This window comes from Tasmannia lanceolata, unplaced genomic scaffold (assembly GCF_043159265.1).
Source record: "Tasmannia lanceolata isolate RefF3 unplaced genomic scaffold, GAP_Taslan_0.1 ptg000002l, whole genome shotgun sequence".
Taxonomy (NCBI): Eukaryota; Viridiplantae; Streptophyta; class Magnoliopsida; order Canellales; family Winteraceae; genus Tasmannia; species Tasmannia lanceolata.
In genome coordinates, this window is record NW_027518679.1 from 44,107,784 (window position 1) to 44,123,868 (window position 16,085).

At 39.1% G+C, this 16,085-nt stretch overlaps 1 protein-coding gene and 1 non-coding gene across 2 annotated transcripts; both read right to left on the bottom strand.

Annotated features, from left to right (window-relative positions):
• Nucleotides 1-1,555: 1,555 nt before the first annotated feature.
• On the bottom strand, nt 1,556-14,915 carry LOC143874413 (uncharacterized). Its single transcript, XM_077376889.1, has 2 exons — nt 14,750-14,915; nt 1,556-2,516 (listed from the first exon to the last, which is right to left on the bottom strand). The coding sequence occupies exons 1-2, from the start codon at nt 14,820-14,822 to the stop codon at nt 1,840-1,842; spliced, it is 750 nt and encodes a 249-aa protein (XP_077233004.1). The 5' UTR covers nt 14,823-14,915; the 3' UTR covers nt 1,556-1,839.
• On the bottom strand, nt 12,012-12,136 carry LOC143845817 (small nucleolar RNA snoR83). The gene has a single exon (XR_013234538.1). It is a non-coding gene; the product is annotated as a small nucleolar RNA snoR83 (small nucleolar RNA).
• Nucleotides 14,916-16,085: the final 1,170 nt, after the last annotated feature.

Genomic DNA, 16,085 nt, shown 5'->3' on the forward strand with positions numbered 1-16,085 from the left:
CAGAAGGGTACACAGGGAGAGGGAATAGGGTCAAGCAGTACATTGTCTGTAACGACGCCAGATAACAACTTGTCGCCCCCTCCATCACATGGGGTGGAGACCATTTGGGAGCAGGGTGATTTTTAATCTCTCTCTCCCAAATGATCGATCACCAGCGCCGAATGATAACCGCGGTTGAGTATGGGCCTAGCTCATGCACTGATTTTGCTCACACCACCAAATCCACGTCGATATCCATCACTAATCTTTCTCATATTGTGCAATTTCTTTCCTGCAATATATTCCAAGTAACAACACAGGGGACGAGACTCCATAAGAGGCGGCCTAACTTGCCACATACGCCATGTAACAACATAGGGGACGAGACTCCATAATAGGCAGCTGAACTTTCTAAAAGGGCCACTGCTCCAATGTAAAATTGTTTTCTTGATGGATCGATGAAATACCCATGCATAGCCGAAGCTCCTCATAATCTCCTTCCATACCTTATAGGTGAACGGGCAATGCAGGAAGAGATGATTGATGGATTCCTTAGCAGCCTTACAAAGAATGCAACGAGTCGCCAACGAGATGTGCCACATCTTGAGTCTGTTGCCTTTGTTGATTCTTCTGTTTGTAACTGTCCATGCAAAGGCAGCCACCCTAGGAGGTGCTTTAGGTCCCCATATGCATGAAAACTTTGTTTGTCCCATCACCACTAATCAAACAATGGAAGAAAGATCGTAACAAGAAAGAGCCCGCTATATCCAGAGACCATACTCTCTGATTGGAGCTAACTGGTGAGCAATAATGCAATTGAAGGATAGAGAGGAGGTGGGTTAGGCTTGTTATCTACTCCCCCTTGGTTTCCTCTCCATATAATCTGCTACTCACGCCTGCCTATCCCGCGCAAGCAGAAATAAGTCTGGATAAGAGTTGCAAAGACGTCTCTCTCCTATCCATAGCACAAGCCAAAACCGAACCCTTTGCCCTCCTCCTCCCACTTGCAGTCTCGCCCAAGGCTCGAAGAAAGGTCACGAGCCGCAAATCAACTTCCATACACCCGAGCCTTTTCCTACGGTAGGGTCCTTGTATTCCCAGTCCCCCCATCCTCTTCCATATTTGTCACCGATCACATGCCACAATGCTTTCTTCTCCTCCCCATAACACCTCCACAACCACTTCCCCAAAATAGACAAATGAATGAAAATATATGAAGGGTACTTTCGCACATATGCACCCTCTACTCAGACCTAGAATGTTCCATCGGATTTTGTAGCTACATCTGGGTCGTGATCCGAAATAATTTCTGACCTTAGGATATGGTCGGATCCAGTTGTGCCCAAATCCTGTTCATTAATATTCGAATCCAACGGACCGTCTAGGTCCACTGACACCCCCACTTGCCATTATTTCACAACAACCATGACATACATGAATGATCAGTACACAGGTGCAACTTTCATGGGTTGAAAATAAATTTCGAAGTCAATTTTTTTTCTGTTTTGCCATTAAAGAAGTTTTTCCTGGATAATCCTGGATATAAAAAGCAACATGAAGCATACAGGCATAGATAAGAACACAAACAAATCCCTGATATACATACCTCTAATCATCAAAAGGAACCATACATGGAGAGTTAAAGTAATTCTCTTATTTAAACAAAGAGCAATGTTTCAATAGTTTGAGCCGGAAAAAGAAGACCAAAATTTGATGCGTTTATCTTCACTAAAAGTTCTCAAGCTGCGAACAGGATTTGAGTAACTTCCACATCCCCACAACTCACATGATTTGGCCGCAGAAGAACGATGGGCATCACAATGATGCCAATTATAACTTCTTGGTTCCCTTCCTGATAAATCATACATTCTTCAAAGCAGACTGATGAGTTGGTTCCTTGGGGGTGAGCCTTGCCAAGAGAGCTTTGTTATGACAGTGCTCTGAATCAATAAAATAAAAGTTGTCATTCGCCTTAAACGTAACAAAAGGCCTGTTGGTCTTCGGCACCCTAATGTCAGAAAACTTGATTGTCTTTGGAATGTAAGTAGCCAACCATGACAGCATCTCAACATCAAAAGTATCCGAACCAGGCTGCCATTTGAGCTTATGAACATAGGGGCTAACAAACCAGTGAAGAGCCGCAGTGGTAGAAGCACTGAGGAATATGACAGAAGAAGCAACGGCGCCTTTAAGAATCACGTTCATGTCGGGCCCCGTCATGAATGTTATGATGGGACCTAGAGATACTGATAAGCAGCAGGTGGAGAGGGAGAGTAGCTTTACTTTCTTGATGGTTGAAGAGATTGGCCCATAATAGACGACACCAGTGTCTTTGCCATCATCATCATTTTTTTCTTCGGTCCTACACGGTCCGATGCTGATTTTGCTGTCATTTTCTGAGCTTCTTCCTCGTGCAGCATGAGAAGCCCATCTTATCTGAGTACCCTGGTTCATGGAGTCATATTTCGCATAATTATTTGGGAGTTCAACGGTTGAAAAGTGTTCCCATGTTCTGGCTAACCTACAAGGATGAAGACCTGAGGGGGAGAAGGAAGAAAAAAATTCCAAGTATACCATAATTAGCTGGCCTGTGCAATATAGCTGCCACAAATTTTCTCAAGATTCATGCTGAACTTGCAGAATGAGAAAAGGAAAAAAAAATGGTAAGTATTTGCATGCCGGGTACAACTAAAATTATCACAAGGAATACTTACGAGAATTTGCTGAACAAAAACTATACACTCAAAGAAAATCAATTTAATTTTACAGGCAAAGTTAATGAAAGAGTTCCCAGTGAATATGAAGATTCTCCTGGCAGATTCATATCTGGTTCCTCTTTAGAGAAAATCACAAGGCATAGTGACTCAATTTGCACACAATATGATATCCTCTTCTCCTGGACCGAGATCAAGGTTTTAAATTTCGGTTTCGGACCCCACCGAAATCCAAAATTTCGGATGAAATTTTGTAACAGTTAAAAAAAAAAATGGCATTTTTTCGAAATTTAGGACCGAAATTTCCGGTCCCCACCGAAATCTCCGGTCCCCACCGAAATCTGAAATTTCGGATTTCGGTCGAAATTTAAAACCATGACCGAGATTACATATAAGTCACACTGATTCTGGACTTGAGATTTCACATATATCAAAGTGAAAAAATATGAAATATGTAAGCAGACGGACTTAAATATTTTCAACCGAATTTCATGGAAATCGGGCGAGAGAGAGACACTCGAGCCATAGATCCACGATTACAGCTGCAGAATGTCGGGCTTGTTGGTGAAGATCTGAACTTAGACTAAATTACAGTTTAAGTAGAAAATTTTGCACATAATGTTGTGATAGGAACAGCCTTCACAAAAAATAGAAAGGTGCTAAATGTGATAGTGGGCCCATTTAAAGTGTCTTAGGATTATTCTTATCTGCATAGGTATATAATTTTCATATTGGGGTTGTTATTTTTAATGTAATCAGAAGGGTTAGTAGTTTGTTTTAGATGGGGTTTCACTATTTGTATCACTATTTATGTGTCATCATCCACCCACATGTTAGTATTTTGTTGGTAGAGCTTTAACTGAGATCCTTTTAGAAATAGGGTTTTATTGTTAGTCACATAGGGCCCACATGTTAATATTTTATGTGATTGAGAAGTCTCAAGAAGTTGTGGGAAGAATATAAATTGTAAGGCCTAGGACCATGGACTTGAGGAAGGAAATATTGATTAAAAGTTTAGTATCTTTGCTCTTGTGCAAATCATGAGGAACTCCCTTGGAACCCATGGTAAGATGCCTTAGGAAGTTTGGTGAGATAAAAACCCATCTATTTGTCAATCCAATATATCCCATTAATCTTTCTGGCTCAGTTATCAATCGTTTTTTAAAATAAAGTTTAGCTATCTATCGTCTCTGATTTCGCAGTTGTACATATATTTTTTTAATGATGTAGATTAATAAGAAAAGAAAAAAGCAAGACTGAGAATGATCCGAATAAAAACACAAACAAGAGCAAAGCACCACAACAATGAATAACAGAAAAAAAAAATATACAAAACAAAGCTCCTCAAGGAAGGAGTGTCAAATGTTAAAATCTCATCTCCATCAACTCCAAACCGAGAGGGACTACTGGCAGAGCGTCATACACTCATACGTGCCGAATTTCAATGTCATGGACATCAAATTTAAAGAAGACTTTCTTCAACAACATCCGTGAACCTGCCCAAGGATAATAGGCACGGTCCCACACCCATTTAACAGTGTTGAGGGAATCTCCTTCAACAATAAGGTGGTCCAACTGAGGAAAATCAAGAAGACGACTTCCAAAGAGAAGCGAATGGACCGTCACCTCATTAGAATCTGTTCTGTCAATTGATCCCGAATAGACCCAAATAACATCACTCTTTAATATGTTGTCACTTTTGTCAATTTTGTGTTTCAACCCATTGTTTTCTACCCTCCATTCCTCCTTTCATCTGGAATAGTGAGGCGCTGTTCTAGATACCTTTTAGACATGGTGAGATGCTACACTCTATTCCCTTTTATTTATTTTCTTGTTTCTCTGAGAATTATCATATAGGGTTGTTTCCTTTTATTTTTAAAAATCCCGTGACAGATTTTCAGCAATTTGTGTTATCTTGTCATTAAAAAACCTTAAATCTGCAACTTTTCGTAAATTTTGTAACACCTAAAAAATCCCTGCTTTTCTATAGTTTTCTTGAGTTTCTCTTCCTTCCCCTAGCTGTCCTACATTAGTTTGGTATCAGAGCAAAGCCTGAGTTCAAGATGTCAACATGCTACAATAGGATTTCTATGGGAAGGATGCCGTTTGTTCAAGAAAATGAAAAAATTACTCCTGTTTTGGCTATAAAAGTTTCTCTCTCTCTCTCTCTCTCTCTCTCTCTCTCTCTCTCTCTCTCTCTCTAAAGTATAGAACTTTTCAAGTATGGTTATAAAACTTCAACAAGAATAATTGTAGACCGGTGACACACTCTTCTAAATGGGATTTAATCGCGCGCTTTGGTTAGGATCTAGGATGGCAATGCAAGACAGCAAGATTACTATGGAAAGGTTCATTATTGATCAATGGGGTGAACTGCTCGGAGATCTCAAGGTGTCGATGATGATGGATCAGATCCTCCACTCGACGGATTTGAGTCGTCTCAAGCGGAAGAGAATGACGGAGAACAGCCTTCACAAAAAATAGAAGGGGGCTAAATATGGTAGTGAGACCCATTAAAAGTGTTTTAGGGCTCTCTTATTCTTGTAGGGATATTGTTATCATATAGGATTTTTTTTAATTTTTGATGTGAGTATAAGAAGTTTCTTTAGTTGGGGTTTCATCATTTACCTGCATGTTAGTATGTTACTAGTTTTTATTTCCGTGTGGTTTTAAATGAGAACCTTCTAGAACTAGGATTTTATTTGTTTAAGTAACAGAGAGCCCGTGGGTGTAGCATGTCTCTTTCCTAGCTACGATGTGGGTGCTTTGGAAAGAAAGAAATGCTAAGACATTCAAGGATACTCAAAGGGTGCTCGGTTCATCTTTAATAGAGTGATTGCTTTAACCATTTCTAGCCCTCCCCAGACCCCGCAATGGCAGGAGCCTCGTGCATTGGGCCGCCCTTTTTTTAACCATTTCTTGAGTGAAAACTTTTCTAGACTTTAGATTTGTATTAGCGTTTGATTTATGGCATGGGAGGAGAGAAATAAGTGGAGAAACTAGTATAAGACCTAAATTCATCAAGCATGGTCGCCTCCCTCTCAAGGTATCCTAAAGTTGAATTTCGATGGATCAAGTATGGGGAACCCTGGCCCCTCCGGTATTGGAGGTCTCCTTAGGAATGAAGGGGCGGAGGTTCAAGGTGGCAATTGGGCCGTGCCGGCCTACGGCTCGGCAGGAGGCCAGCACGACGCAACATGGGCAGTGCCGGCACGACATGAATTGCTACAGTGACGTGGGTCGTGCCGGGCTGTGGGTTTAGGCATGCGGCACGAAACGGCACGGCACGGCACAACAAACGGCCCGGTCCGGCCCGGCAAAATCAGTTAAAAAGTGAGCCTCTATGATTGTTGTCCTGGCCCGGCCCGGCACGACACGACCCGTGGCCCGCGGGCTGTGCCGTGCTTAACCTCAATCTTATTCGTGCCGGCACGGCCTGTGGCCAAATCGTGACGTGCCGTACCTGGCCCACGGGCCACGTTGGGCCGAGAAGTATCGTGCCGTGCCGGCACGGTCCATTTGCCACCTTGAGGGGAGGTGATTTGGGCTTTTAGAGGACCAATTGGGGTGGCAGATGCAAGCGAGGAAGAAGTAAGAGCAGTTTACTATGGAATAATGCTTCTTTAGAACATGGACCTCAACAAGATGGTAGTGGAAGGAAATTCCATCAATGTCATTAGATGGCTAAGAGGCTCAAATACAGGATAGAATTGACGGAGCATCCATATTTTTTTGCCATGTGAGGCAATCAACATATGGTGAGGCAGACAGGCTAGCTAGAAAGGCGGTCACGAAAGAGAGTGCCAAGCTCTTTGATTTCCTCCCTCCCTAGTCATTTCTTTGTTGTATTCTTTATCATGTTCTCTGTTTAGATTTGTATTGCCATGAATCTTCTTCGTCTCTGTTTTCCTTTAATGATATTCTTTACCATTCAAAAAAAAAGTAATAGAGAGCGCACATGTAGGGTTTCATGTTGCTTAGAAGTCTCTAGAAGTTGTGGGAAAAGTCTTTATATCGAAGGCCTAGGGCCATCAATTTTAGGAAGAGAATATTGAATAAAAGTTTGGTTTATTTGATTTTGCGCAAATCATGGGGAACTCCCACACATGTGGCTACTTGAATCCATACTAGTGGGGCCCGTTAGAAGTGTTTTAGTGCTTTCTTATTCTTGTAGGCATATTGTTTTCATGTAGGGTTTTATTTTTGATGTAAATGGGAGTGTTAGTAGTTTCTTTAGTTGGGGTTTCACCATTTACCCGCATGTTAGTACGTTGTTACTAGTTCTTATTTCCATGTGGTTTTAAATGAGAACTTTCTAGAAATAGGATTTTAATTGTTTAAGTAACAGAGAGCCCACATGTAGGGTTTTCCGTTGCTTAGACGTCTCTAGAAGTTGTGGGAAAAGTCCTTATATTGAAGAAGGCCTAGCGCCATCAACTTGAGGAAGAGAATATTGAATAAAAGTTCGGTTCATTTGATTTTGCGCAAATCATGAGGAACTCCCACAACTTCAAGGTGAGACTACTTGAATCCATGGTGAGACGGCTTGGAACCCTTGGTGAGATGCCTCGGGAAGGTTAGTTAGACGCTAACTCATCTATCTTTCAATCCCTTTATCCTTATATCCCATTAATCATTTTAGTTTAGCTATCTCTCTTTTTTGTTCTTGTAGTTGTAAATTTTTTCCCCCTTTGATCGTTGTGTTTACATACGCTATTTTCTATCCTTCATTCATCCTTTCGACTGGAATAATGAGACGATGTTCTAGACACCTCTTAGATATGGTGAGATGCTAAACTCAATTCCGCTTTCTTGTAGAGATCTACCGGAATCTCACAAGAATCTTGCCAGAAGATGATCGATTCCTTGAAAGATGAATCCACTAAAGCAGAGAATTCTGCTTCAGATCCCTTGACAACGTTTAAACTTTCTTCTTCCTGTTCTTCTCCTTCTCATCCTTCGCCTTCTACTTCCCTCTCTCCCGAAAATTTTATGCACAATTTTTTCTGTACTCGATGTCCACAAGTTGTTTACAGCCCACAAGCGTAAAACCAATGATTGCCCAAAATCTATTTTTCATTGATAAATTTGTATTTGTTTCACAAGGATTTTACGGGGAAAGAAATATATCCTACGGGTAAGCTTTGATTGATAATTCCCGACCTATGATAAATAGATACGAATATGGATACAGATACGAGATGGGAGATACAACTCGACATTTTTCCAAAATCTCGAACACAGATGCAGATACGAGCATGAGATAAGACACAAGACATGTACAAATAACTAGAGTTAAAATCAAAGATAGAATCAATAATAAATTTAAAATGACATTTATAAGACACATACTCAAAACTATAACTGCAAATATTGCAACATTAGCAAGAAAAAACCATAATAGTTAATTTGAAGAGAGATACATATATATTCAAAATAAGACAGTTATCCTGACCAACAGAATTATCCATTAAGTATCCAATATGAGTATCACACTATCACTATTGCAGTTGAGTAAGCTTTCTCTTGGTTTATAACTCTCCACCTATGATACCTAGATACAAAAATGGATACAGATGCCAGAAAGGAGGCACTGCTTGACATTTTTCCAAAATCTCGAACACAGATGCGGATATGAGCTTGAGATAAGGACACAAGACATACAAATAACTAGATTTAACTTCAAAGATAGAATTAATAATAAATTTAAAATAACAATCATGTTTTTAAATTTCGGCCGAAACGAGCAGAAATATTTCGGTTTCGGTGGAAAACGAAACGAAATTCACTGTGAGTCGGAAAAGTACCAAACTTTGCCGAAACGTTTCGGAAATTTCGGCAAAAACGTTTCGTTTCGGTGAAATTCCAAAATTTCGGTGAAACGTTTCAGTGAAGTACAAAATTTCACCTGAAATTTCGGTGAAACGTTTTGGAAATTTCCAACATTTTGGTGAAATTTTTACAAGATTTCGTACGAAATTTCGTACCGAAACGTTTCGGTTTCACTGATGACCGAAACCGAAACCGAGATTTAAAACCTTGACATGGTTTTAGATTTCGGCCGAAATATTTCGGTTTCGGTGGAAAACAAAACGAAATTCACAGTGAGTCGGAAAAGTACCAAACTTCGCCGAAACGTTTCGGAATTTCGGCAAAAACGTTTCGTTTCGGTGAAATTTCCGAAATTTCGGCGAAATACCGAAATTTCCAACGTTTCAGTGAAGTACAAAATTTCACCCGAAATGTCGGTGAAACGTTCCGGAAATTTCCAAGATTTCGTTCGAAATTTCGTACCGAAACCGAAACGTTTCGGTTTCGCTGATGACCGAAACCGAAACCGAGATTTAAAACCTTAATAACAATTATAAGACACATACTCAAAACTATAACCGTAAATATTGCAACATTAGCAAGCAAAAACCATAATAGTTAATTTGAAGAAAGATGCATATATTCGAAATAAGACAGTTATCCCGACCAACAGTAGTATCCATGAAGTATCCAATATGAGTATCACTAGTGTCATTTCAAACACCATACGTTGCGCCTGCACAAGTATTCGTGTACGATAGCTCTCATGGATTAAAGATGAGCTATCGATACAACTTGATTCCTAAACATGGGAAATTCTATTCAAGATTTCAAGTCAATATTGTTATCATGTTATTGTGAACCTCAATCTTGAATGGACTGAATTGTCATTGATGGATCCAGCATTCTCAAAGCAAGCTGCCCATTCTGATTTGAAGAAATGCAATCGCCAGTGTCTAATGAATATTGTCTAATGAATATCGATGACTCGATGAGGCTATGATTGAGAATGTTCGAGCCTCTTTGTCGTAGCGTCCCAAACCAACCACGAGAAGCTCTAGCAGAGTTGATAGCAGAAGAGACCATATTTGAGTGTTCTTGATGACATTATACATGTTAGTGGGGTGGGGGTTACCATTCTTTGCACAACTTAATAAGAATATTAAAGGTGGAAAGGTTGTTTCAATGAATGTGGATGTGCCACAAGTTCAATGCCGCTATCGCAAGGGCTATTACCATATGAGCATAACCCTCCAAAGCAACCTCATCATCAAGAAGTGATATAAAAATCAGTCCCAATGTTGTTACACTAACTGAACTGGATCCTAGTAATGATAGTTCTAAAAAAGTTGAACATGCCCCCAAGCACGGTATTCATGTTGTTTCAAGAAATGGTTAAAGTGCCTCTCACCCAGGAAAGTGGTAGACCTATATTCTCCCCAATGTTTTCTACACCTTTAGTCTTGCTACGAATCTTGATGTATCTTTTGTAGGACGATTGTGCAAGAAACATATTTAAATGGGCCCTAAAGTGGGAAGAATATTCTATTGAATTTTAAATTTGATATGGTTTCAATGTGAGCATGTTTTCCAGGTCTTTATAAATAAAAATATAAGTATGAATGGAATCATTGGCAGGATATCTGAGTTATGATAAGGTCTTGAGACTTAGGTGGGAGTTATGATTTTCTATGAAGTAAAATAGCCAAAGGTTATGGAAATAAGGTTACATGCTCTATGTGTCAATACGGATAAATGCTAGTAAAGAATAAATTGACTGATAACCTAAATTCAACAGATAACAAAAAAAGGAGAAGATAGGTAGGGCTGAACCGATCAAATAAAAAACATAGTTATGGCTCTAAGAGGTTCAATGGTTCTTTTCTTTTCTATTTATCTCCCAATTGAAGTGAAGATAAGTAAAGCTTAGAAGTAGTAATAAAGTAATGAGCACAAATGAAGAATTATATTCATCTAATACGGCAGGATTTGAAGATATTATTACCAAATTGCCTAAGTCAATTGTCGATTTTCCACACTCGACTCCCTTTTACCTTGGCTGAGTCTTCGTCCAAGTCTTGAGTTTTTCCCTACCAAGTCACCAAAATTCCTTTAACTCGCCCAAGTTAATGAATATTTGACCCAGTCAATTATTGACTCACCAAGGACGACTCCTTTTTACCTTGACCAAGTTCTCATCTGAGGCCAAGTTTTGAAAGACTAAGTCTGTTTGGTTGCAGGTATTTACCTCGTAAAGTAGTAGTGTAAGTAGTCAATAGGGAGGAGGCAAGCATAGGATTTAACTGGAACTTACCTCGTAGAATAGTGGTAAATAGTGTTTGGTTGTCAACCTCGTAGTGGTAGGGTGTGTTATTACCAATAGAGAGAGAGCATCATTCCCAAGAAATCCAAGAAAAAAACACTTTATGTGGTCTTGGCTTGGATTTTATAGGAGGAGACAAGGGTGACCCATCAGTAGACAAGCAATGATTAACCAAGAAACATCCATGTTAGTCTCTAGGGATTTCAATACTAAATTGGCAACCAAACAAGGGCTTTTGCTGATGTGGCACCCAAATGCCAAGCAAAACTCTTAAGCCATCCTGGCTTTTGTGCAACCAAACAGACTGTAAAAACTAGGGATTTGCTAGGCAATTTCACGGACAGCTATTTTGCATCTAAGTTTTGCAGGAGAGAAGGGCCACACATACTCACTTTTAAGAAGATTTCGTCGTATTCATTTAATTCATCTGAGGTGGTTGTTCCCTCCAGCAAAAGTGAGCCGTGAAATGGTTTCCCGCAAAATGGCCTAGCAAACCCTAAAAACTAGCAACCCGTTAAACTTGAAGAAAATCAGTTAAAATGGAAAATCATTAAAAAAATATAAGCCAAGTCCTTTCATATAAACTTACAACCCATCAAGTTTTTTTTAGTCAGTTTTTTCTCAACATCCATTGAAAACAGTATTTTATCAGTAGGAAATATCATAACCTGCTATCGAGTATTCCCTGCAATAGTAAGACTCCAGAAAAATGGAAAAGAACTAAAAAGGTAAAACTAAAAATCAACTTCAGAATAAATTTAAAAGCTACCAACACATTGAACTTAAAGAGAACACATCCACAAATATCATAAAAATCTATACCAAAAGAATCAAATCCCAATATCCAACACACTTCAATTTTCGCATCAGGTCCAAGAACTACTACCTTCTGATCAGTAGGGATGAAAAAGATCCCCGCAAAAAAAACACAATTATCAAAAAAAAAAAAACTATTTTTTGAAACTCAATCTAAATAACCTAAAACAAGAACAAAGAAAGACAAGAAACCACTTCAAAAGTGCACCAATAAAAAAAGAAAATAAGCAAACCATTGGACGGAAAGAGCACTTTCTATAAAATACAGATTACCAACCCAATGCTTTGTCATTCCCAAAAATAAAGGATCACCCATCCCAATGCTACATACATAAGCATCAATGAAGCATCATCCGAAATGGACCATATAATGTAAGGCCAGCTACTAGTAAAACACCTTCTGAAAAATAAGAAGGCATTATCAGCGAAACTTCCTTGATTAGTGTTGGCCTCCCATGAATCAGATAAACACCAAAAACAGTTTATCTGGGATTAATGGAGGCACAATAGCTTGATAAAAAAATGGGGGGAGAGAGAGAGAGAGAGAGAGAGAGAGAGAGAGAGAGAGAGAGAGAGAGAGAGAGAGAACCAATCAATGAAAATGAGCAAGGAAATTGACGCCATTACCGGAAAAACAATCTGAACCCTTCTTGTGCCAGCTCCCAAAATTCCGGCCATCGGAATTTCTCAGAGCTGAAACAGGAAGACATCAGATTCGGTTGAACAGGGAAAATCTGATAAGAAGAAACCATAACCCTAGGCTGCACTAAAAACTGGATTTATAGAAAATGCAAACCCGATAAAAACCCTAAATGCAAACCCTAACACTAGGCTGTACTAGAAACTGGATTTGTTTTCTGTTTTTAGTTTTTTTGTGTTTTTTTTTTTTTGAATGGAAAGAAACTGGATTTGTAGAAGATGTAAACCTGATAAAAACCCTAAATCAAAACCCCTAATTCACATTTTGCAAAGAACCCTAATAGGCTCTCATCCACGTTATCAAAGAAGATAGATATGATCTCCCTTCTTTCTTTCTTTCTTTTGTTTTGAAGAAAGAGTCATGTATCTTCCTTCTTTAGCTGACAATATAGTCTTTTGTTTCCATTTGGCCTCTTCCATTGGAAACATCTACTTAAGAGATGCCATTATTACTATCAGTCTATCAATTCATCGTTATATGAGTTTTTGTAGCAGAGTTTCATGCTGCAAATAAAAAATCCCCTTCACCATACAACCCATGGTCTAATTTCCCATACAAAAACAATCCATTTAAACCTCATTCTTCACCCTAAAGTCGGCATAGTGCCGCAACAATTGATTGATACTTGAATGTGGCAAACCCTAGTATTTGGCAAAAGATCAATCAATTGGATCTGACTGGAATCGGGAGATGTGGGAGACAAATATAGGGCAGACATTTTTTTTTTTTTTTTTGAATGGTAATAGCCATATAGGGCAGACATAAGCTGTATTTCTTTCCGAGAAGGCTTGAACTTGACCAGAAGAGGTTAAAAACCTCATTAACGCAATATTTAGCTGTTACCTAATCCAAATCGGTTAGCAACGAGATTGATCTTCTTAGAGGGAAGATCAGCCTCTTGACCCACTTCGAGGGAAGGGTCCATCCTCCTTTGTGCTCAAAGACACAATTTCTGGGAAAAATTCTTCATTGATTCCAAAAAAAGACAGATTACAACTTACAAGTTATTTATATCAAATAAACCCACTTAACAACCAAGAGACCTAATCTTATAAGACTCAAAACGATAGAACCACTAACCCTTATCCAAAGAGTCAATTCTAAAAACTAACACAAAACTCTTATCCTAACTTCATGTAAGATTCTATCAAATAACAAGCAACTAACGTATCCCATCCAGGGTCACTATGCCACAAGTATCTCTGATATTTTCAAAATATCGCGTTTTTATCACGGCATATTGATAAAAAGACAATATCCCGAAACAATCCCTGTATTTTAAAAATATAGCGATATTTTCATGTTTAACGTCAAATATCATGATATTATCATGATATTTTTACAATATTTTTATTTCTTATTTTTTCTAAATTCTTTTTCTTTTTCCTCCTCTCTCCACTTATTCTTCTCTTCGTCATTCTTTACATCATCATCGAGGGTTGAGACGGCTCCATTTTCAAACCGATCTATTCATCAAAGCTCCTTCATTGTGTTTTTTGGAATGATTGGGATGTTGATGCACGGATGGTTGTGAGCGATGATCTTCTTGATGGCATTGGACAAGTTGAGAGGAATGACAAATTTACTGACGACGACCTTGTCGGAGTCGACAACAATGAAAATAATCGATGCCTTACTTTTCTGTGTTTTTTTCTTTTCTTCTATTTGCTTTCTTTCTCTTCTTTTTTCCCCATCTTCTGTTTCATCATTTCTTTTTCTCTGTGCAAGCAAGCCTTCCTTCCATATGCTACTCCCGCTGAACTCTTCACTCACCTTCTTCAGGCGTGGAGGTTCCTCTAGCTTTAGGCCAAATGATGATGCCATTTGATCGCAACAGGAATTTAGTGAAAGCTAGATGCCTTTTGATCTCTCTCATTGTCTCCTCCTAATGATCCATTGTTCACCCGATTTGCTTCCTGACCAATTGTTACGAACCCAAATCGGTTTGCAATGAGATTGATCTTCTTAGAGGGAAGATCAGCCTCTTGACCCACCTGGAGGTAAGGGTCCGTCCTCCTTTGTGCTCAAAGACACAATTTCTAGGACAATTTCTTCATTGATTTAAAAAAAAAATAGCATATTATACGTATTTATATCAAATAAACCCACTTAACAACCAAGAGACCTAATCTTATAAAAATTCAAAAAATAGAACCACTAACCCTTATCCAAAGATTCGTGCTAATTCTAAAGACTAACAGAAAAAACTCTTATCCTACCTGCATGATAAGATCCTATCAAATAAAGGGCAACTAACTTATCCCATAGACCCAAAGAAATTAGTAACACATAAAAAATCACTTTTATCATAAAAACCACAGCCAAAACCCTAATCGAAACATAATAACACTGCGAATGCGAAGCAGAAGAAAATCGATTATAAAGAAGAAGAAGAAAAGGAAAAACCTGTTTTAGGGTTTCTAATTGTAAGAAGCCTCGTCTGTGCACGAAGCAAGTGAAAGAGTGAAGCTCTCGCCATTGCTCAACCTTCAGCCGCGTACAACAGATTCTGAGTCTTTGAACACAAATATGAGGGCCCTTATAGTCCCGTATTTTTTCTAAGAGTACTGTAGGGGCCAAGCTATAGGATGATGCAAACCGTCCATTTGATGGGCTATATAACATAAATAGGTTGTGCCCAAAAAATTATTTCCAAAGGATGATCATACCCCTTGCGGGCCCTTGTAGTCCCTTATGTTTTAAAAAGTACTGTATGGACCCCACTATAGGATGATCCAAACCGTCCATGTGATAGGCCACAACGAAAATAGGTTATGGTCAAAAAATCATTTCCATAAGATGATACCAATCCTCTGATCTATAGAGGAACTGATTATGAAAACCTCTATAGATCGGAAGGCTAGGATCATCCTATGGAAATGATTTTTGGGAAATAACCTATTTACGTTGTGGCCCATCAAATGGACGGTTTGGATCATCTTATAGTGTGGCCCCACTATAAGTGCTTGCACCATATAAAATCTCCCGCCCCGTCTATAGAGGTTTCCATAATATGCATTTCCTTTATATGGTGTGAGCCTGTATGGTCAGTATTTTTCTAATAGTGCATACCGCTTGCACCACCCCGCCCCCCCCCCCCCCCCCCCCCCCCCTATATAGAGGTTTCCATAGGCAGTTCCTATGTGGATAGGAGGGCTAGGATCATCCTATGGGGGCTAGGATCATCCTATGGAAATGACATTTTGGAGCACAGCCTATTTACGTTGTGGCCTATCAAATAGATGGTTTGGATCATCCTATGGTGTAGGGTGTGTATAGTACCTTTTGAAAAAAAAATACAGGATAATACGGACTTACATCGTATAAATCACCGGCGTTTTTTACTTCTATAGGAGGGTAAAGTGCATCTCAGATAGCAGATCGGATGATCGACAACATTAAAATGGTGGGTCCTACCATGGATGGCCCAATAATAATGAATGGCCTCAACTGTTGGATCAGTGGACTTCTAGGCCCATTCGATTGCAGGAATTTTCTGAAAAAGCTTTGAAAGGAAACGGCTACTGATATTGGCACAACCATGATTTATTAATTGCACTAAATCTCCTTGTCTTTTGATATTTAACCAGCTGTGAAAGGTTATCACAATTCCCAGAAAGGTCTCACAAGGTAATTAAAAAGGAAAATACATGGTGAGTTAGTGCAATTAATAGAACATGGTAGTGCCAATATAAGAAAAGATAACTTGAACTGACCCTAATCAATTTTTACATGGAGGGAC